The sequence below is a fragment of the Juglans regia genome, chromosome 11 (genome assembly GCF_001411555.2).
Source record: "Juglans regia cultivar Chandler chromosome 11, Walnut 2.0, whole genome shotgun sequence".
Classification (NCBI taxonomy): Eukaryota; Viridiplantae; Streptophyta; class Magnoliopsida; order Fagales; family Juglandaceae; genus Juglans; species Juglans regia.
Window position 1 is genome coordinate 11,637,637 of NC_049911.1, and position 23,339 is coordinate 11,660,975.

General features: G+C 38.6%; 1 protein-coding gene across 1 annotated transcript; it reads left to right on the forward strand.

Moving 5' to 3' along the window:
* Positions 1-762: 762 nt before the first annotated feature.
* Positions 763-5,802, forward strand: LOC108995795 (disease resistance protein RPV1-like). The gene is made up of 5 exons (XM_018971423.2): positions 763-1,283; positions 2,698-3,793; positions 3,897-4,229; positions 4,327-5,046; positions 5,147-5,802. The coding sequence occupies exons 1-5, from the start codon at positions 763-765 to the stop codon at positions 5,735-5,737; spliced, it is 3,261 nt and encodes a 1,086-aa protein (XP_018826968.1). The 3' UTR covers positions 5,738-5,802.
* The last annotated feature ends 17,537 nt before the right edge of the window (positions 5,803-23,339 follow it).

Sequence of the window (23,339 nt, forward strand, 5' to 3'; positions counted from 1 at the left end):
GTAATATGCATCGTTGAAATACATAGTTTGCATTTTTAGAGAAACTAAAATGACTAATCAATATGACATCATGTTAAAAATTCTAAAAAAAAAATCAATTAACATCAAATAAAATAAAGTAATTGAAATCAAGAAAATCAAGCTAAAGGTGAAAAGAAAGCCTAATATTATACAAATGTTTTTAACTCAAAATACATTGAAAGAAAAAAAAATGAAAAGCACAAAAATAACTTGTAAGCTATTTACCAAACAACTTTCTTAACATAAAACGGTCGGATCGATATTTACCAAATATAAATTTTATGCCTATTTCCCAATATATTTTGCAGAAACCAAAATTTAAGATGAAGAATAAAATCTTCTAATGACGCGGTTTGCCAAACAATAGATCAAGTACTGGAAGTTTGAACTTGTGATCATGACGTGGAAGACGTGATTGGCAGTGGAAGACCCGCGGCCAAGACCATTAATGTGCATTATTTGTCCAAGTCAACTGATCTCAAATTCTCTTACTTCTTGTTTACGTCTTCTAGGCTGAAATTAACATCAACCCATGATCAAGCTAGCCTGATTCCTACTAATGGTGATGTTTGTTATTTAATTGTTTGATAGTTTGGAAAGCAAGGGAGCCTCTTTCCTATATATATCTCTAGCTAGCAGTCCTGTTAGTGCTATCTCTTCTCATAATTCTCTAAGTGATCTCCAAATTACTAGCTAGCAAGCACTTCTTTAAACAAGTTTTTTTTTTTTTGCAAGTGCCCAATGGTTCCACTAAGCACTCAAAGAGCCTCATCATTAGTACCACCGTCTTCTTCCACTTCTCCAAGGCCTCGATGGATACATGATGTTTTCCTCAATTTCCATGGCGAAGATACCCGCAAGAGTTTTACAGACCATTTATACACTGCTTTAGAAAAGAAAGGCATTATCGCCTTTAAAGACGACGAGAAACTTGAGCGAGGAAAGTATATTTCTCGAGAGCTCTTGAAAGCTATACGTGAATCCATGTACGCCATCCCCATTATCTCGAAAAACTATGCTTCTTCAAGATGGTGCTTGACTGAACTTGCCCAGATAGTCAAATGCATGAGAGAGACGGGTTTGACAGTTTTGCCTGTTTTCTACCATGTTGATCCCTTCGAGGTACAAAACCAAACTGGGGCTTTTGCAGAAGCTTTTGCTAGGCATGAAGAAGACCCTAATATTGATATGGAGACGATGCAAACATGGAGAGTTGCTTTGAAAGAAGTGGGCAACATTTCCGGATGGCATTTTCATCTTAGGTAACATTTTTTTTCTTTTATTCTTATAGCGAGAGCATGCATGGATATGTTGGAGATTCTCAAATTTGTACCCCCATAAAATTGGATTCCGGCCGGTTGTACCAATAAATTTAATTGGATCCATATAAATACATATCTTAGACTCGTGTTGATTAGTTAGCTATCTAGCTCATGTGACAAAAATTATGAATTCTTGATGTGAAATCTAATCCCTTGAATTAAATAAATTTAACATTTGATCCTTATGATGTATTACTTTTTTGTTAGAGAAGTGCGACTGCCATGATTAGGATCGGATACAAAAAATATTTCATCTCAATCTCATCTTATCTCATCTAGATCATTACAAATTTTTCAAATTTTCAAATAAAATATAATAAAAAATTTAACTTTTTCAAATCTCAAAAGAATAATAATATTAGAAAATAATATTATAATAATATTTTATTCAACTTTCAACTTTCATATCAACTCATCTCATCTCAACTCACTATCAAAACCACCAGTAAGAGATTTCACAAAAATAAATTTATTAACTAATATGGCTTTACGTGGTATGCTAGATTTAGATTGAATATTTGATGATCTATTTAATGTTTCTGAATCAAGATCTGTTTGGTTGCCTTTGGTTGTGGATGACCACAAATTTAGGAAAATGATGAGGGAGATCTGCCTGCCCATTCAATTGGTGCTTGCCCCTAATATTAATCGTTTCATCTTCGACCATTGGCCATTTAGCTATTGCCATCACCCAATTTTCTCTCTTGGTTGGATTTTTTTAAAATATGTATATTTGTCTAACTATTAATTGTATCATCACTCATGGTTCCTCCTCTCTAACTATTATTTCTATGGCTTCCCTTCATCCTCAGAGCTACAACTTCCTTCCTCTGGCCGCTTTACCATATGCATCAGTTACTTTTGACTACATATCATTACATTGCTCCCTAAGCCGATTCTCTTGTACTTTACCATCAATTATATGAAACTACATCATGTTGCCTTGGCCCTTTGGATTTGGCATCAACACTAACTCCCAGATCATCAACGTACCAAGAAACCCTGATTCCATATCAAAACCTACAATTCTCTTAAGGATTCTAATTTAGAAAGAACACCCAAACTCTCCTAATTCTCACCAAAAAACAATGGAAATATAAGGGTCAAAAGTTAAACATTATTAGGGTGTCATAATATCGTAAATATGAGAATGGTACTCTAATTTTATTGATAACTCTTATTTATGGTAGAGTAATACCTTATACAAAGGGAGCATGGAGGTTACAACCAAAATCCCAAAACCATGCATCTTATATTAATGTGCTATATTGCACATTAATACGTTATCATACATTTGGCTCTTGAAATGCTATCACTATCTCATAATAATTAATTATCTTATCATTTTTCCCAGGTATGAATCAACAATTGTCCAAGAAATCATTAAAAGAATACTTCAAGGATTGAGTCGTAACTTTGCAACTCTCTCCAAGGAACTTGTTGGAATAGAATCTCGTGTGGAGGAAATGATGAACATACTTGGTATTGGATTGGATGCTGTTCGCTTTATAGGAATTCATGGTATGGCTGGAGTGGGTAAGACAACTTTGGCAGAAGTCATTTATGATAGAATATCTTACCAATTTGAAGCTAGCATCTTTCTTGCTTGTATTAGAGAAGAAACTAGAAGTCGTGGTTTAGTTTCTTTACAAAAACAACTTCTTTCTAAGATCTTCATGGAAAGGGAAATAAATATATGGGACGATCGTGAGGGAATGAATTTGATACGAAATAGACTATGTCATAAAAAAGTCCTTTTAGTCCTTGATGATGTGGACAGAGAAGAACATCTAACAACACTAGCTGGGAGCCACGACTGGTTTGGCCCAGGGAGTAGAATCATTTTAACAAGCAGAGATAACCATTTATTGAAAAGACATGGAGTGAATGATATCTATAAGGTTAATGAGTTGAAGAATGATGAAGCATTGCAGCTCTTTAGTTTGGCAGCTTTCAAGAAACCCTATCCTGAAGAAAATTATGTGGATTTATCCAAAGGCTTTGTGAAATATGCTCAAGGCCTTCCTTTAGCTCTCAAAGTTTTAGGTTCCTCCTTGTTTGGTAGAGGAACAAATGCATGGAAAGATGCTTGGGATCAACTGAAAGCAAATCCTAATAAAGGAATTTTGGATATACTTCAAGTAGGTTTTGATGGATTGGAGGATTTGCAAAAGAAATTGTTTTTAGATATTGCTTGTTTTTTCAATGGAGAGGTCTTAGATAACATTTTAATGGATATATTAGAAAGTTTTGGTTACTACCCATACCTCAATATTGATATTCTCATGGAGAAATGTCTTATAACCATCTCATCTAGAAGGTTGAGGATGCATGATTTGCTACAAAAAATGGGTCAAGAAATAATTTATGATGAATCCCCCGAAGAGCCTGGCCGGCGTAGTAGATTGTGGCATTATAAGGATGTCCTTCACGTGTTGAAGAATAATACTGTAAGTGGATTAATCCAGATATAAATTTATAGTGTATTTTCATTCTAATTCTACAGATTTTTGCAAATATTTCTCACACAATTTTATTGTTCTTGGTTTTTAGGGAACTGAGGTGATTGAAGGCATAATGCTAAACTTACCTAATCAAAATGAGGAACGATTCAGTATTAGAGCCTTCTCAAAGATGAAGAAATTGAGAATTCTTAAAATTCGCAACACCAGTTTTGTCAACATGAGTTTTTCTAATCTCTGTGATAAGTTATTGAATCTGCATTGGCACAACGACCCTTTAAGATTCATGCCAACACATGCTTTACGAGTGCTAGAATTGTCTGAATATCCTTCAAAATCCTTGTCAAACGGCTTTCAAGCAGGCAATCTTGTTGAACTTAGATTTCCAAGCAGTCACATCAAGCAACTGTGGAAGGGAATTAGTGTAAGGTGTTTTCTTCTTATTCTTGTTGTCCTTCTTTCTACTAATGGTACTAAGCTCGTTAATGTTTTTTTTTTCAATATTTATTGTTTTATAACAGAGTTTTGGGAGTTTGAAACGCTTTGATCTTAGCGGCTCTCAAAACTTGGTGGAGACACCAGACTTCACCGGAGTCCCAAGTCTTGAGACACTAGACCTTGAAGGTTGTACAAGTTTATCTAAGGTCCACAAATCTATTGGTGTTCTCAAACGGCTTAGACGATTGAATCTACATGCTTGCAAACGCCTTAAAAGCTTTCCAAATGAGATTAGCTTGGAGTCTCTTGAACATTTTTATCTTTCTGATTGTTCAAGATTTCAGAAGTTCCCCGACATTGTGGGAAACATGACCTCATTACGGTTACTTTATTTGGATGGTACTGCCATAAAGGAACTACCCCTGTCATTTAAGAATTTATGCAGCCTTTCCATATTGTCTTTGCATAACTGCAAAAAGCTCTCAATTTTTCCGAGCGTTATTTGTAGTTTGTCATCTCTTAAAATTCTGGATGTATCTGATTGCCTAGCACTTGGTGGAATTCAAGACATGAATGGTGAGGGGTATCTTGAACAATTGTATAAAGGTGGAACTGCTATCAAATTCACTAAGTTTTTCGCAGTGCCAGAGTTTGGCTCAAATGATGCTTGCTCTATGCAAGAAATGTTTATGACCAATGATGACTCTATTGGGGCCTTCTATGTTGGTTTTGATGACAGTGTCTACTACATTAGAAGCTTGAATCGTGAAGAAAGTAATTTGCAGACAAAAGGCTATGACGTTGTAAGTCTCTTTGATCTTTTCATAAGATGTTTTGTGGGAGTGGTTATTTAATATTCTCCAATTAACATCTTTCTATTTTTTGTTCTTATTTCACCTGCAGGAAACTAATAGTTTTAATGCCAAGGTATTGTGTGGATCTTCCTTGGGAGCTGAAGTTCAAGAGTGGTTCAACATGAGAAATTTTGGTTCTCACGTGACACTTCAAATCCATCCAAACTTAGATAATAATAGTAAGTGGGAGGCATATTTTCATTTGACTATTTATGAAGTTGATGATGTGATAGAGAATTCAGATCCAAGGATTTTCAAGGGCAGTCATCCTGATGAAGGCCAGTTTGTTGAGTTTGTTTATCATTTTGAGACTAATGAAGGTCCTCTAAAAGAACCCTTAGTCCTTCGTGCCCCCAAAGACCCTTCTGTGGGGCCAATTGGGTTTGGGGTGTTACTACCAACCATGTGGTTTTTGGAGCAGTCAAATAATTTGGATGGATGGAGCTACATTAGAGCATCAGTTAAAACAAGTAGCTCGAACGTGAAGGTGAAAGAGTGTGGGGCGCTCCTTCTATCAGAACATCCTCATTCTGAATTCTATAGTACCCTTATTCCTTATGGGTTAAACTTAGAAATTAGGCATCATCTTCATTATTATTTGGAAATGGGTAGTCATAATGTTGTACCTATTCGTTTTTAAGGCATAGTAAGGAATTAAAGTATGTGAGGTGGATCAGTACTCCTGGCCAAGTTGTTTAATACTAGCGATTGGACAGGATGTTAATTTGAGAATGCAGAAGTGTGAGATGCAACTCTTCCCTTGGGTTAACATCGACTGACCTTAGCTGTGTACCTTTACATTTTTTCCTAGTTATATGTGTGTGTGTAAAAGAGTTTATAATATATTTCTGATATAATGTAAAAAAGGAAAGTTTTAAAATTTTATAAAAATCTGCCATATATCATTTACAATTCATTAGGCTTTTTTTTTTTTTTTTTTCCAACCCTTCTGATCTCAATCTTTTATCTATAAAAATGGTTTTTATGCTCTCCAATCACACATCACCATCTCGTGATTTCTTTAATTAATTTAAAATAAGCTAAATCAATAAATCCTAAAATATGAGCCCTAAACTTTTATAAATTCTAATTTTATAATAATTCTTCTTATAATTCCATACACCAAAAACCATATCTCTTTTATTTTTTATTTTTTTCTCTTTTTCATAAAAAGTATGTGATCTATAAATGATGAGCAGAACAACTTAATTAGTTTAGTAAAAATAAAATAAAATAAAATCTAAAATATATAAAATGTACTGTGTGAGATGATTTGTAGCATCTCTCCTAATTTTAATTTTAAAATGCATTGTAGTCACTATTCGAACTGCCACTTGGAGAGATCGTCCAAATCTCACGGCCATTCAGGCGTATTAAAAGAAGAGTGGTGCTACTTTGCCGCTTAGAGTAGCCCACTAGAACTTACCACCAGGCCAAAATCACCATTTTATTTTTTTTCAATTTTTTTCATATTTCTTTATCATTTTAAAACTTTTTTTAAAAATATAAAAAATATCAATACACTAATAGTCACTTCCTTAACTATTAAGTAAAGAAAAAAATTAAAATAAAATAAAATGCATGAGATGTCAAAATGAGGGGGCAAATTAAGTGGGCAGAGTAGCATCTTTCTTAAAAGAAAGTGCCAACTTTTTCCATCTTTAATATTTGGAAAGTTAGCAATCAGTTTATTGGTCCCATCTAGATCAGAGTTCACTAGCCAATCCTATTAAGATATTGTAATTTTATTTTAGGATAATGTTAGACAGCACCAAATGTGCTTCTCAAATATGCGCACTAATGTAAATGATTTTTTTAAAGTATTTTTTAAATATTCTTAATCATTAAGAAAAAATACAAATTTACTAATAATCACTTTTTTAATCACATCTCATGAGCATAATTAGATTGAGATAAAACTACACCTGGGAGTTACAGGTGACTTTAATGCTAAAAAAAATAATGTATAAGAACCAGATCTTTCATTGTACACTGTTGACTAAGAGTAGTAGTGAAGGCATTAAAATGTGAGGGGTTTGAACCAGTGAGAAGAATATCATCTACATCTAAGAGTAAAAAAATAGTGCCTAGAGATGAGTGATATATGAAAAGTGAAAGGTTAGCAGAGCTAAACTGGAAACCATAGGCAATAAAGAAAGTACTAAATTTATCAAACCAGAAGCGAGGGATTTGTTTTATGCCATATAAGGCCTTATTTAACTTGCAAACATAAGAAGAGAAAGTAGGATGGATAAGACCAAGAGATTGGTAAATAAACACATCCTTCTGGAGATCACCATGGAGGAAGGCATTCTTGACATCAAGTTGGCGAATATCCCAGTGGTGAACAAGGGCAATACTGAGAATGATCTGGATGGTGCCGAGCTTGATTACAGGAGAGAAGATCTCTGTATAATTGACACCATCAATTTGGTGGAAGCCCTTGACAAAAAGGCAAGCTTTCAACCGATTTAGAGTACTATCGGCATTGATTTTGGTCTTGAAGACCCACTTGCATCCAATAACATCCATGTGAGGGGAACGAGGCATGAGTGTCTAAGTGTTGTTGTCTTAAGAAGCTTGGATCTCATCTTGCAGTGCTTTGGTCCAGCCAGCATGGTTAAGGGTGGAGCGTATTGTCTTTGGTTCCTTGGGAAGGTCAACAACAGTGTGATAGTGAGCATACTTCAGGTTGGGTTTGTAAATCCTAGCCTGAGGGTGGGTTACCATGTTGTGGCAAGGAGAATCCGAAATGAGTGGATCATTGGGCAGGAAGGGGGCTCGACAAAGGGGGGAAGGTCATCATGTTGGGCACTGGGAGGCTCGACTCGAGGGTGAAGCCGGAGGAGATAGCTCCATGGGAGTCAAAGATGGTATAGGGGTGGCGCCAATCATGGGTGACGTGGAATCAACTGGTGGAAGATGTACCTGTACATAAGAGACACTAGAAACACTTGTTGGGTTAGAAAGTGTAGAGCTTGGTGAATGCTAATCCATAGAAGTTATAAACTTTGGTCAGAAGCAGGAGGGAGGTGGAGATTCCCAGGCTCTTTGTAAAGGAAGGTGGATTCATGAAAAACAACATGTCACGAGAGGTGGGGTGGTAGCATTTATACTCTTGTTGTTTGTCACTATAGCCCATAAAAATACATGGGAGAGTTTTTGGGTCAAATTTGTTGTGCTTATTGTCCCAAGTATATGAGTAGCATTTTGACCCCAAAGACCCAAAGATATGTGTAGTTAGGATAATGACCATGAAGAAGGGAAAATGGTGAGTTAAGATCTAATGTAGTGGGAGGAAATTGATTTATTAAGAAAACAACAGTCGAAAAAATTTCAACCCAAAAACGTTTTGGAACATCACATTGATAAAATAAGGTCGTACCTAATTCATGAATTGTTCGATGTCATCGTTCCACTGAGTCATTCTGTTGGGGGGTATACGGACTTGAGTATTGATGGAGAATACCTTGTTGTTGAAGGTGAAGATTCAGTTGGGTGTTGGTGAGTTCACCACCACCATCGGTTTGAAAGATTTTGATATTATCGTTGAATTGATGTTCAACAATTTTTTCAAGTAAAATAAAGAAATTAAAAAACTAGGTTTTTTTTCCTAAAGGAATAAACCACATATATTTAGAAAAAAACATCAACAAGACATGCATAATATTCAAATTTTCATAAAGATAAAACTAGGGCGGGTCCCATAAATCACAATAAACTTTATCAAATACATTTAAACAGTAGAAGAGGGTGAAAATGGAAGTTTGCTCATTTCGTCTAACTGACAACTCTCACAAAGAGATTTTTGATTTTTTTTAGAATAGAAATAAAGCCTTGAGAATGAAGAACACTAAGTGTACATGCTTGGGGATGTCTCAACTATTGATGCCACATTTCTTCAGAAATAGTTCGAATCGAGTGGGGAAGTGTGCTTCAATGTGCGATTATTCACCCTTTACTTTTCTGGTATGACTGGTATAAACATGATCTTATTTTTGGCATTTGGTTATTTCACTAAGAAAAATGAATGAATATGAAAATTTGATAATTTTTGCATGTGACCTGAAGATGTTCTGAAGATGTTTTGGAAAATGTGAAATGATCTGGATTTCAGTCCTCTGTTTTGATATGATGTGGTATTTAAAAAACCTTTGGCATGACTTTCTGATTGTGTTCTGACTCTAATTTTGATTTGTTTTGACTCTGATTCTGGTTCTGATATGGTGATTCTGATTCTATTTTGCTCTGATATGTGGCCCTGTCATAGGATATAATAGTGACCTCTGACCCTGTCACGGGATATAATAGTGACCTCTAGCCTTGTCAAGGGATATAATAGTGACATCTAGCCCTGCCACAAGATATAATAGTGGTTTAATGATCTAAGTGCAATTGTTTGGGTGTCATGGTGATTTATGTTTTGCTTGACTTTCCGCAGAAGGCGCAACCCTACCACATGGGTTAAACATGGTCTATGTTATGATATAATGCTCTGATATGATATGATAAGAAGAAGATGATCAATTATGTTCCAAAGGGTTTTGAATATAAACAGTTGGATTTTGATTATGAATACTTTTGAACTTTCGCTCCGATATTTTTTATAACATGTTATGATTCCGCATTCTGAAAATAAAGTGTTTTGTTCTGCATTCTAAACTCTGTAAATGCTCTATAAAAAGTATTTTACATACTAGTATATATTCTCTGCTTGTTAACTTGTTGACAACTCACCTCTTATCTCCACATTATTTTTCAAATAAATTTTGATGGTTCAGCTTGAGAATAAGAGTATAAAGTTTTAGCAAGGTGTGATGATCATAGAAGAATAAGTGTCTGAGAATACAAGTACTTATTTGAGAGTTATAGTTAGTAAATTGATTTTTTTCAATTATTTTGATATGTTAAGTTAAAGATATTTTCGAGTCTTTGGACAGATTTTAATTTATTTTATTGAGGATTTTCTTTAGTGTTTCTGTGGAGGGACATAGATATTTATTATATAATTGTGCTATTGGAGAGGATATTCAGTATTAGGAGCTAACTCTCCGAACCTCCAGGACCAGGGTGTTACACATGAATTTTATATTCATGATAAATTGCATGAATTGAAGTAAGGCATAACTAAAGTAAGTCATATCCATTCGCATTCGGTGCTGCAAATGTCCTTTTCCCTTATAATTTGGGGGAACGCTTAGGCTTTTAACCCCAAACCATCAATTGCAATTCACAGCATATAGCAATGAAGCTGAGAGCAATGAAACAACACAGAATAATGGAATAGTGCAGAACAATGGAACAACACAGAGCAATGAAACTGCATACAACAATGAAATAGCATGGTCGCAGTGGAACAACACAGAGCAATGAAAGAGCACAGAGCAATGAAACTGTATAGAGCAATGAAATAGCATTGCCGCAGTGGAACAACACTGAGCAATGAAAGAGCACATAGCAATGAAACATCAAGTTCGCAATGAAATAGCACAGAACAATGGAACAATGCAGACCATTGAAACTGCATAGAACAATGAAACAACATGGTCGCAATGGAACAACACAGAGCAATCAAACAACACAAAGCATTGAAATAGAACAGAGCAATTAAACATCATAGCACAATGAAACTGCACACAACAATGAAACTGCACATAGTAGTTCACAGAACAGAGCAATGAAATACCACAAAGCAATGAAATTGCACATAGCAATTCATAGCACAAAGCAATTCACAACACAAAGCAATTACAACATAAAGCAATTAAACAACACAAAGTAACGAAATTGCACAGAGTAATGAAACTGTACAAAGCAATGAAACTTCATAAAGCAATAAAACAACATGGTCTCAATCCAACATCATAGAGCAATGAAACAACATAGATCAATCTAACATCAAAGAGCAATTGAACAACACAGATATCCAACAGTAGGCAAAAATATCTAGGGTTTTTTTTTCATAGTTTGCAATATACAGATCAGTGGAAAATAGCCCCAGATCTAAGCATAGAAAATGGCAATCTTAGCACATGGAGGAAAAAATTGCTTAGAAAATCTAGGGTTTTTTCTCCTAAATTGCAATTTACAAATCAGTGGAAAATAGTCCCAATTCTAAGCATAGAAAATGATTATTACAGCAATGGAGGAAATACATTGCAACAAAAATTTGAGGAAAACATTTATTCGAAGGAGATCTGAAAACCCAAAAGAAATCTAGGGTATTTTGTCAAAGCAATGGATCTGAAAATCCAGCCATGATGGAACCTTATTCTTGGTGAAATGGATAAAGAAGTTGGGTGCAAATAGTCATGGCATATCCCGAATGGATGAAATTCCAAAACTGCATGAAGCCGAATTGTTAGTGTGTGCAAATGAAAATGGGGAACCCAACAATGAAGGAAAGCCCTAAACTTACCTCCAAATTACTAGGAAAAATTACATTTAGGATATCGAATGCAAATGTTCTTAATTATAGAGTCTCCACTACGAACAAAGGTGTCACAAATGTGTATGATTTTGTGAAGACTACCATCACCAATTAGAAATGCATCATTACCAAGATTCAAAATAATACTTGAATTATTTGTCATGTAGGCAGAAACACCTACAGTCCATTCCATATCATGAGTGCCATTTTCAAGAGTCATAAAAGTCGGGTCTTTCCCTCTCACAGGGGAAGGTTGTGTGCTTTGTCCTTGACAAAGCTTCAATCTCTTGGACTATAGTCCATAGAGCTTGGTTTTGTTTCTCATGGTGGATGACATTACCTTACATTGGTCTTCCTTGACGTTAACAGATGAGGAACAACAGGCAGCAATACTACCAGAGGCTACGATAGAAGTAACAAAGATCAGAGGGCACCATTGCCTTCTCAGTCTAATCCTGAATGACAGAACAAAAAATAGGGAAGAGTTCAAGAGCACAATGGCAAAGGTGTGGAATATTACTTGGTGGGTAACCTTCACAGAACTAGGATCAAATAGGTATCTCATGGAGTTCCAACTAATCTCAGACAAGGAGGTCTCTCAAGGGCGCCTTTGATCCTTGGACAGACATCTCATCTACCTACAAGAATTTGAGGCAGAGCTTCCCCGAAGTGAGATGCAGTTTACCTTAGCACCATTTTGGGTGCAAACCCACAACCTTCCTTTCGCGGCCATGAGCAAGGGGATGGGAGAAAGCACAGGTGCAGCCACTGGGAAGGTGCACAAGGTGGAGGTTGATGCTCAGGGTGATGGGTGGGGAAGTTTCCTACGATTCCGAGTGGACGTTAACGTAACTTCACCTCTCTTTCGGGGCATACTGCTTCATCATGGAGGTTAGAACATTTGGGTTCAATTCAAATATGAAAGGCTCCCCAACTTTTGTTTCAAGTGTGGCCAGATGAAACATGACCAAGGGAAATGTCCAAAATATAAACAAGCCTCACAAGAACAAGAACAATAGGGACCTTGGATGAGGGTGGGTGGGATCACTGCTGCCGCAACCATTTTCTATGAAAAAATATGGTGGTTCATCAGACTCTTTCTAGGGAAGTCTTTTTCGGGAACATTCAGGAGAGAAGGGGCTAGGGAAGTGGACAAATCTAAGGCTCAATCAGTAACAGAGGATGAGGCTTCAAGCCATGAGCCAGCACCCCAATTTTAGGAGCCAACACCCCACTCTCAAGAGCCAACTTTAGACCAGATGCACCTTGATAGCCACTTGATCCATGAGGACCTATTACCTGCCACAACAACAAAAGGCTATGGTACCAATTTCACCCCTGGAAATTCCAGACCCTAGGAACTATTAATGGAAGTTGTGAGGATCCAAGCTTTTGTCCAGAAGCTAAGGCACAAAAGGCCATCAACATAGGGGCAACAACACTACTAGTTTCGCTTCAGTTTGCTTCTCCACAAGTTGACATGCTAACAAAAACCCTTTATGCTCTTGTAGGAAACAAGTGGAGAAGAAAAGCCAAGATGAAGACCAATATTCTATCTGACATATCAAATCTCCTAGAGGCCCCTAGAGGAACAAGAGCTTCCAAAAGAAATGGCGATGCAATGCTATACTCTACTAGCAACCCCTTCAAAAGAAACCTAAAAAAATGCTCAAACCTGCAAGGAGTTTACTTTAGGCCCTAGTGGTGGAGGCTACTCAATAGCCCCACCTCCCCAAATGAATTGCATAAGTTGGAATTGCCGAGGGCTTGGGAACCCCCGAACAATTCATGAGCTTCACCTTCTGGTGAAAGCTAAGTCCCCCCACCTAGTCTTCCTCATTGAGACCAAGTGTAGTAGTGATAAAATGAAAAGAATCCGTTGTAAATTGGGGTTTGAGAACTGCTTTAGTGTTAACACTAGAGGAAGGAGTGGAGGATTGGCCCTTCTCTGTTATTTCTTAGTGGCTCTAAGTGTCATCTCATATACCAGTCGACACATCCCAAGGATTAGTAACCAACCAATGGAACCCCTTTGGGTTTCTATGGCCATCCCAACATAGCTAAAAGGAATGCCACTTGGTAGCTTTTAAAAGAATTAACTCCCTCACTCCATGTCCCTTGGTTGTGCTTTGGAGACTTTAATGAGATCAGAAGCATTACTGAGAAGTTTGGACCTGCATCTCGACCCTACAGGCAGATAGAGGAATTTAGTGAAACATTGGTCCATTGTGATTTAAATGATCTTGGTTATGTAGGAGATTGTTTTACATGGGCAAACAACAGCGAAGGCTACCAATTTACCAAAGAGAGACTAGATAGGGCCCTTGGCAATTCTGCATGGCTCGATTCCTTTGTGGAGTACTCAGTGCAACACTTGTTTGCCTTAGCCTTAGACCATAGGCCCCTCCTCATATAGATCCATGATAAGTTTGAATCCAAAAAGGTGGACAGGATATTCGGGTATGAAGTAAGCTGGAGTAAACAAGAAGGTTATGGGGATACCATAAAATAGTCATGGGAGAACTTGACAAGGCAACCTGACTCACTCCATAACACTCTATAAAGCCTACAAGACTGTCAAAATAGCTTGAAATGGTGGAGTCGAAACATGCACAGAAGTCAAGGGGAGCTACTGAAGTCCAAGACAGAAAGACTCAATACATTGAAAGAGTTAAATGAGGGGCACCTCTATGTTGAGATAAAAACCCATCAAAAAGAAATGGACCTCCTACTTGAAACTGAACACTCCAAATGGCAACAAAGAGCCAAGCAAACCTGGCTTAGAGAAGGGGATAGAAACACCTCTTACTTTCACAAGTGTGCCAGCCAAAGGAAAAAACATAATGCCATTAAGAAGATCCTAGACATGCAGGGACTTGAACACAATAACCAACAAGATATTAGGAAAGCCTTCCAACAATTTTTCTAGGATCTGTTTACCTCTTCCAGTCCAACTAGCATTGATGCATGCATAGCTCCACTGCCAAGAAAGATTACAGTAGACATGAACAACTCTCTTTCCTGACCTTTACTAATGTGGAGGTAAAAGAAGCCCTTTTTATCATGAACCCCATGGGATCACCTGGCCTTGATGGGCTCCCAGAAGCCTTTTACCATGGACACTGGGACATAGTAGGGGAAAGAGTAACAAAAGCAGCATTGGAGGCTCTAAATGAAGGTTGCTGGTCTACTAAGATGAATGATACCCTGATTGCTCTGATCCCAAAGATCCCATCCCCATCAAAGGTAATTGATTTTAGACCAATAAGCTTATGCAATGTCTTTTACAAGATTATTGCAAAAACACTGGCCAATAGGTTGAAACTGGTTCTGCCTCACCTCATCTCACTTACTCATACAACATTTGTTCCAAGGAGGTTAATCACAGACAATTTGATTCTGGCCTTCGAGTCTTTCCATACCATGAAGTCAAGATTGAAAGGAAATGAGGATACATGGCCCTTAAGCTTGATATGAGCAAGGCCTACGACAGGATCAAATGGACTTTCATGAAATCTGTTATGCAGTAGAGGATTCAATGCAAAATGGGTGGACACTGTAATGAATTGTGTGAGCTCAGTATTCTATTCTCTTATTCTTAATGGAGCTCCTTAACAATCAATGACACCTTTGAGAGGCCTTAGGCAAGGGGGTCCCCTATCCTCTACCTGTTCATCCTTTGCTCAAAGGTCCTTAGTTGCATGCTTAACAAAGCTGAACATGATGGGATCTTAACAGGTTTACCTATTCGAAGATAAAAGCTCTCTATTAACCATTTGTTCTTTGCAGACGATAGCCTCCTTTTTTGCAAAGCGAATCCAACTGAATGGACCAACTTATTCCACTTGCTGGAGATGTATGAGAAGGCCTCAGGTCAGAGGCTAAACAAGGAGAAGACTTCTATCTATTTCAGCAAGAACACTAAGGAGGAAACCAGAGGTAGCATCACTAGCATTGCTGGGATTAAGGGCTCTAACTCTTATGAAAAGTACCTAGGCCTTCCAGCTCTCTTAGGCAGATCTCGAGTCCAATCTTTTAAGATCATACTGGATAGGGTGCAGGCCAAGCTCACTAACTGGAAAACCAAGTTCCTCTCCTAAGTAGGTAAGGAAATTCTGATCAAAGCAGTCATTAAAGCCATCCCCACCTATTGCATGGGAATTTTTAAACTGCCAAGGCACCTGGTGAATGAGCTTAACAAACTGGTCAGAAGCTTTTGGTAGGGGCAGCAAACATGAAAGCACAAGATCCATTGGGACCAAATGAAAAGGGCCAAATGTTATGGGGGCATTAGCCTTTTTGCCAATTTCAACCTAGCCCTCCTAGCAAAACAAGGATGGATACTTGTTTCAAATCCAGACTCTCTGGCAGCCCAGGTCTTGAAGGAAAAATACTTCCCTAATAGCTCTTTCCTGTTAGCAGAACTTGGCCAGGGCACATCCTACTTGTGGCAAAGTTTTTTGGCTACTAGAGATTTGCTAAATGAAGGCTTGGTTTGGAGGATAGGTGATGGCAATCAAACTGAGATATGGAATGACAAGTGGCTTCCTAAACAAGCAACCTTCAAGCATCAGAGAACTCTCAAATTTCTACAATGGGACATCAAAGTCTCCTGCCTCATAGATCAAGCAACCAGTAGATGGAAAGCTAACATGATCCATGCTTTGTTTATAGAAGAGGATGCAAAGCTAATCAATTAAATTCCTCTAAGCCCCTACCCCAAGCCTGACAAACTTATTTGGAGATGCACCACCTTAGGGGAGTTCAGTGCAAAGAGTGCATACCACCTGCTCACTGAACTGGACATCCAACAGTTGGGTCAATTGTCGAATCAAAGCAATCCCCACGACCCCTGGACCAAGCTCTGGGACTTGAGAATCCCAAATGCAGCTAACACATTTCTCTGGAGGGCATGTCTCAATGCCCTCCCCACTCGAGCAAACCTGTTAAAGAGAAAGGCTTTGGAGGATCCACCATGCCCCATTTGCAAGCAACAACCTGAGACAATTGAGCATATAATATGGGACTGTCCATCAGCCAGAGATGTTTGGAGCAATAGCACAAGGTAATTATAGAAATCAAGCCCACACTTTCACCAGTTCAAAGACTTAAATGCTAGCTTTATGGAGACTCTAGAACATGAGGAGCTAATGTCTTTATCTATAACGTCATGACTAATATGGAAGAGAAGAAATGACATGGTGTTCAAGGACCTGTTTCTGCACTGAATGGCTATTACCCAGTAATCAACCCACTTGGTGGAGGAATTGCAGCAAAATCCACAACAGACTACCTCAACTTCTACCAAGCAACAACCATCTATGTGGGAAGTTCCACCTAAAGGTAGAGTCAAACTAAATTGGGATGCAACACTCGATATAAGGGTATGCAAGGTGGGAGTAAGTTCTACAACAAGAAGCAGTGAGGGTTAGATCCTTGCTACTCTAAGGATGCAACATCATCTTTACCCAGACCCCTTTCTAGTTGAAGCTTTTGCTACACTACAAGCATCCCTTTTCTACAAATCTATTGCTTACTCAAATGTGATCATGGAGGATGACTCCTTGCAGGTGGTTAATGGTTTGAACACAACCTCAGACTCCATGTAACACACTGGATATTTCACACACTTAGAACAGGTAAAGAAGAAGAAGAGACAAAAAGGAATTTAAACTTTCATAACTTTTTGCAAAAAAAGAAGAGTCATTTTGGTGCCTGTTATATGCAGAAAGCCTACACAACATAGAAAAAGGCTATGGGCTTGATGTGGGCACTAGGAGGCTAGGCTCGGGGATGAAGCCAGAGGAGACAGCTCCACAAGAGTCAAAGATGGTATAGGGGTGGTGCCAATCATGAGTGACGTGGAATCAGCTGGTGGAAGAGGTACCTGCATAGAAGAGACACTAGAGACACTTGTTGGGTTAGAAAGTGTAGAGCTTGGTGAATGCCAATCCATAAATGTTGATAAACTTTTTTTCAGAAGCGGGAGGGAGGTGGAGATTCCCAGACTGTTTGTAAGGGAAGGTCAATTCATAAAAAACATGTCAGGAGATGAAGGTTCGACGAGAGGTGGGGCAGTGGCATTTATACTCTTGGTGTTTGTCACTATAGCCCATAAAAATACATGGGAGAGTTTTTGGGTCAAATTTGTTGTACTTATTGTCCCAAGTATATGGGTAGCATTTAGACCCCAAAGACTCGAAGAGATGTGTAGTCGGGTTAATGACCGTGAAGAAAGGAAAATGGCGAGTTAAGATCTAATGTAGTGGAAGGAAAACGATTTATTAAGAAAACAACAGTTGAAAAAACTTCGACCCAAAAACGTTTTGGAACACCACTTTGAAAAGTAAGGTCATACCTAATTCACGAATTGTTCGATGTCATCGTTCCACTGAGCCATTTTGTTCAAGGGTATGAGGACATGAGTATTGATGGAGAATACCTTGTCGTTGAAGGTGAAGATTGAGTTGGGTGTTGGTGAACTCACCACCACCATCGGTTTGAAAGATTTTGATATTTTCATTTAATTGACATCTAACAAATTTTTCAAATAATATAAAGACATTAAAAAATCAGATTTTGTTTCTGTACAAGAATAAACCACATATATTTAGAAAAGGAAAACAAACTTTATGTAGTTGGATACTTTTGTTTCAAAATTCATCTTTGTTATTGTTACATTGATTGTCAAGACTATATATTTATTCTTTTTAAGAGATATCCGAACAAAAAGAAAACAAAATTATAAAAACATAAATGAAGCTTTATTTGTGTATTTTTTAATTAAATTCATATGTTATACAAGTTGAAAGTTAACATTCACAGTGATGTTCTTCGTTTTGTTGTTGTAATTTGTTATACAAAATTTAAGCAAAAATATGAATTTTAACTTTTTATTATTAACTGTTGTTAGGTTAATTGATATTATTAACTTGTTGGATTTCTTCTCTCACCTTTTGTAACGTCCGTCCTCGTGGTGAGACTTTTAGAAAATAGTTTTTAAGAAAAAGGAGATGGAAATTACTGATCATTTTAAAACTTTTTATCTTTCCTTCCCTGTAGAAGAAAGATTTCAAGTTTAAAACTACAATCTACTCTACAAATATAAAAGAGGGTTTTGCAGCGGAAAGCATTAAGTTAAATAAAATGCCTCTTACAAAAATAGGACTTTCATACATTACATAAAACCACCTAGGTTGTAGTCACTCTTCCCTTGGGCCATGTCTGTCTTGACGCTTCATCCTCATGTTGTCCATAAGAAGGGGAGGGACATACATAAAAACTAAAGTGAGTCGAATACTTAATAAACATTTCTTCATACAGTCAAAATATACTAACATAGCTTTTCAATCATGCATTCACATTCATCTACAAACTTTATATAAGCATTCATTTCATTTAAAACATTACAAGGTGGGGTTTTTTCTTTAAAAAGTTTTTCCTCTCATAAAATAATTTCATTCTGAAAGAAACTAAAGCAAGCATGCATTCATTCATTCTTTACTTTTCTTTGGCCGTTACACACTATTATGCCTTGTGTGTTGGGGTTAGTAGTCTTTTGGACCTAATTACGCCTGTGGTAGCGGGTTGAGAATCCCTCAGGCAGGGGGTAGCACTGGGTGCACCGCCAGTACTACTTACTCGACATTGCAATCTGCCTAGTCCTTTTGTACCCGTTCATTCAGTCATGGCTGTTACATATATTCATACATTAAAACATTCATTTCCTTTTAGCCTTTTCCATTTATTCATTCCTTTTAGTCCTTTCCTTTTCATTTATTTTCATTCATCAGTCCATTCATTTTATAAACATCATCTAAAAGCATAAGCTTAAACCTCAACATTTAAAACATCCTTTAAAAGCATAAACATGAGCATCATCTTAAACATCAGTTCATGGTATCCTTAAAACATCCTTTCATGGCATCGTTTAAAACTCATTTCATAGTTTCGTTTAAAACATTAGTTCATAACGTCATTTAAATACAGTTTCATCGCATTATTTAAAACATCATTTAAAAGCATCAAGCATAAACCTCAACATTTCATTTCATGGAAAATACATACAATAGATACTCCATATAACATCCATTCACATGCATAGAATTATTATTTTGGGAGCACAAATTGGGACTGCCAAGGAAGGCCATACATACATATACATTTAAACAATTATAATTAGCATACTTTCATAAACTTCCTTTCATTTCATTTCGTAAAGTATCATAAAGAAAACATTTCATTTGCATTTCATATCATGTAGACAACTCTATAAGAGTATGAACATAATACTTACCTGGACTCCATACCATACTCATATCATGCAGTCCATTCATGTGCATGCCAGATGTCAACCTACATACATACATAACCTTAACGTCATTCTGTTTCTAGTGCATAAGTAACTAAACTTAGAAACACAAACTACACTTCACTTCTTCATATGTATCAGTTGTTTCATCGAAGCTATTATATTGTTTGAGTTCACCAAGAAACATCTGTATAAGTGTGGCATTTATTTCGTCAAAAGAATTGTTCCTCAGAGGTAAGTAATTTGATCACAAATCAGGATCATCACATGTCAGTTTAGATAAATTATTAGTAAAGCCAATTCTTGATAGCCTCTTTTTATGTACCTTGTATTGTCATGAGTTTTGCAAGCATACCATTCATTTTAGTTCATGATCATGTTCAGTTCTGCATCATGTTTAATTCAGGGTGCCTTGGGGCCGGGGAGTCTCTCATACCAAAGTTAGTGCAGTATTTTAGAAATTTGTATATAACAAGAGAGTCTAAAGATCAAAGAGCTTTTTTCCTACCTGGAAGTTGCTATTTATACTAGGAGACTAGGGGATAGATCATGCCTGCCCCTGGAGTCCATATCCCTTTTACTATTCTTTTTGTCAGAATCCTTTAATAAGCGTGACTCTGCGACGACATCATTAATATGGGGTGTTGCTCGGGTAGTGGTGCCATTAATGTGTCATGGTTATCTTTTGCCTTACTCTGCTAGCATCTTTGGTGGTCCTTCGATGTTCCCATGTTAGAAGATCAAAGGTCCTCCATCTTTCCCGCTCTGAAATGTACGAGTCCCCGTGTTGCACTTTTACTCCCTAGCAATATCTAAGTGGCGCTCACGTGTTGCACTTCTACTCCCTAGCAATATCTGAGTGGCATTTTTGTCTTTACACAATACTTGGCAACGATTCCACTTCAACTTGTTTGGCTTTAATTTGAAGGTTCCACTCTGCATTAAATGGCGCCCCTTCAATCCTCTCGTCATTACTCTTGCCAGGCGATTACTTATTTCCCACGTCGTATTATTGGATACGCCCTACTAGAATCGCGGCGATCGTAGGATTCTAGTACTCCATGGGGCGCTTGGGTTCCTACTGCCTCGGGATGTCAACCATCAAGCTTGCCTGTATAAGGTCCCTCTCATTCTCTGCAATGGGTTACTTTGTCTATTTTCTTTTCTGTTGGATACCATGTGCTCCTCTCCCTCTTTCAAGCACTTCTTCTTGCGTTGTTCTCTCCGATTCCTCTTCTTCTTTCAAGCAATACCTCCTTCTTCTTTCAAGCACTTCTCCTTGTGTTATTCCCTCTGATTCCTCTTCTTTCTTCGTGGTTGCTAATGGCTCCCAAGAAATCCTTGCATCCTTTTAGGTTGGCAAGGACTTCTGACACTGCCCATGTTGCAGACAGATAGGGCAACATTGCTCTAGAAGACTTTGCTAGTTTCTTCTGGCATTCAGAGCTGACTCTCATTGAGTTCAAGTCGCTGAGGGAAACGTACAATCCTCAGACTGTGGAACTCTAGGTGCCTCCTCCTACTAAAGTGGTAGTAGATTCTGAGGGTTTCGCCTCCAAAGTGGCGGTGTACCCCTCCATGTTCTCTAGCGGCCTCAGACTGCCCTTTTGTTGTCCTGTGCGAGAAGTGTTGGACTTTTTCAAGTTGATGCTTGCTCAGCTCCCTCATAGTGTGTGGAAGATCCTTGTGTCGTCCTGTGTCATTTGGCATCGGGCATTGGGGGAGGCGAAGGCTGGCTACCCGGATCTCACAGTGCGTGAGTTATTCCTCACCCACAATCTTCTAAGGTGAGGTCATAACACTTATGGCTTCAAAGGTGTTGGTTCAACTGGAGTCACAGCATACTACCGCGAGGGGGTGTAGTCACATTTTCTTTCTTTTGTCCGACAAGGGGTACGAGTTCCCTGTTGGCTATGCCAATCGTTGCGCATTCCCTATTTGCACCATATGGGGGGTTGTGGGCGATGGCAAGGATTGTCTTCCTACCGTGACCCCGGTCGAGACACTCAAGATCGAGGATGTCCATGCTTGGGTGAAGGCCCATCCTGACGAGGTACTTTCGGAGGTTCTACTAGCTGAGTATAGCCTTCATTAGCATCTGGCCACCTAGCCAATTTACTCTCCGACGTAGCCATCTAGCCTGCCAGCCAATTTGCTTTCTTACATCTTCCAAGAAAGCGATGACGATCGTGAACCTTCCTCGTGCTGTGTTGTTGGCTCGAGGAGTTGTCACAGATGTTCAACCTGAGCTGCCTATCCTCGGGTCTACCACTGAAACCTTTCTTGTGACCCTGCTTGGCCCTTTGGTTGTGAGAGGGCCTTTAGTAGTCGCCTCATTCCTCAGCACAAACTTCGGGCGAGTTCCTTCTCCCTTGCCTACAGAGCATTTTGCCTAGGATGAGGGGTCCCCCGAGCAGGTTTTCATCTCAAAGTCCCCTCTACTACCCTCTCCCAAGGTCGAGGTCGCCTCAGCTGGTGATGAAGTGGCGTGGCTCATTGCTTGGGCTGAGGAGGCGATGGCGAGTGTTCCTCTAGCTAAGGTAGCTACAACGTCTATGTTCCTTGGTGCAGATGAAGAGCTTGTTGATGAGGTCCCAACGGGCTTTTAGTCATAACTGTAGAAAGCCGTGTTGACCGTATAGACAAGGCTGATAGTAGGCTCAAGAGGCTTTTCACTAGGGTCAAATCTTTGTTTGTAAGTTCTTTCTGCCTCTTGTCAATTTCCTTCTTTGATTTTGACCCAAACTTCTGTGGCAGGGCTTGGAGCGTTGGTGGCATTCATTATGGACAACTGAGAGGAGGTGATGAGGAAGAATAGAGCACTTCATTCGCTCTCACTACTGACTTTACGTAGTGCAGCAGAGGAGCCAAAGAAGAAGGAAGAGGTTGAGGAGGCCCTTGTTGACTTGTCGAAGTCCGGAGATGAGGTTGGCCTGATGTGGCACTTACTTTTGAGGCAAGGGAGGGGTTACAAAAGTGTCTCGACAACTATCAGCAAGACCTTGAGCTGCTATGAGCTGAAAACTTGGAGCTGCGAAGGCAGCATGGCTCTGATGTTCGGTTGTACAAGTGGTTGTTGGGGTAGTACGAGAAGGCTTCCCAGCCTCTGATGGACAAGAGAAAGGCCTTGGAAGACGAAAGGAAATGGAGGAGGGATTTGGAGACCAATCAAGCTGAGGCAAGGCACGCTTTGGAGGCTTGTGATGCTACCATCTAGGATCTACAGGAGGAGCTATCGTATGTCTGTGGTGTCCACGATGATTCATGGCACTTTGGTTACACTAACGGCTTGGAAAGGATCAAGACTCATATCCTCTAAAATCCCCGATGTAATCTGAGGGCTTTGAGTGTGCGTGCTCTTCCCCTAGATGAAGTGTCAGTGGAACAGGTTGCTCTCCTCATGAGGGATCTAATCCCAAGCACCCTTAGGGGTAACTCTGCCAGATATAATCTCACCCGCTGATGGTTGATTCTTCTCAGTTGCACTCTAGCTGCCTCTTC

What these genes read in the sequence shown, in the direction of transcription:
- LOC108995795 (XM_018971423.2), top strand. Translation starts at nt 763, where the DNA reads ATGGTTCCACTAAGCACTCAAAGAGCCTCATCATTAGTACCACCGTCT. An exon ending in ACGTGTTGAAGAATAATACT is followed by an intron (nt 3,794 to 3,896) that starts GTAAGTGGATTA and finishes CTTGGTTTTTAG; the next exon opens with GGAACTGAGGTGATTGAAGG. An exon ending in AACTGTGGAAGGGAATTAGT is followed by an intron (nt 4,230 to 4,326) that starts GTAAGGTGTTTT and finishes GTTTTATAACAG; the next exon opens with AGTTTTGGGAGTTTGAAACG.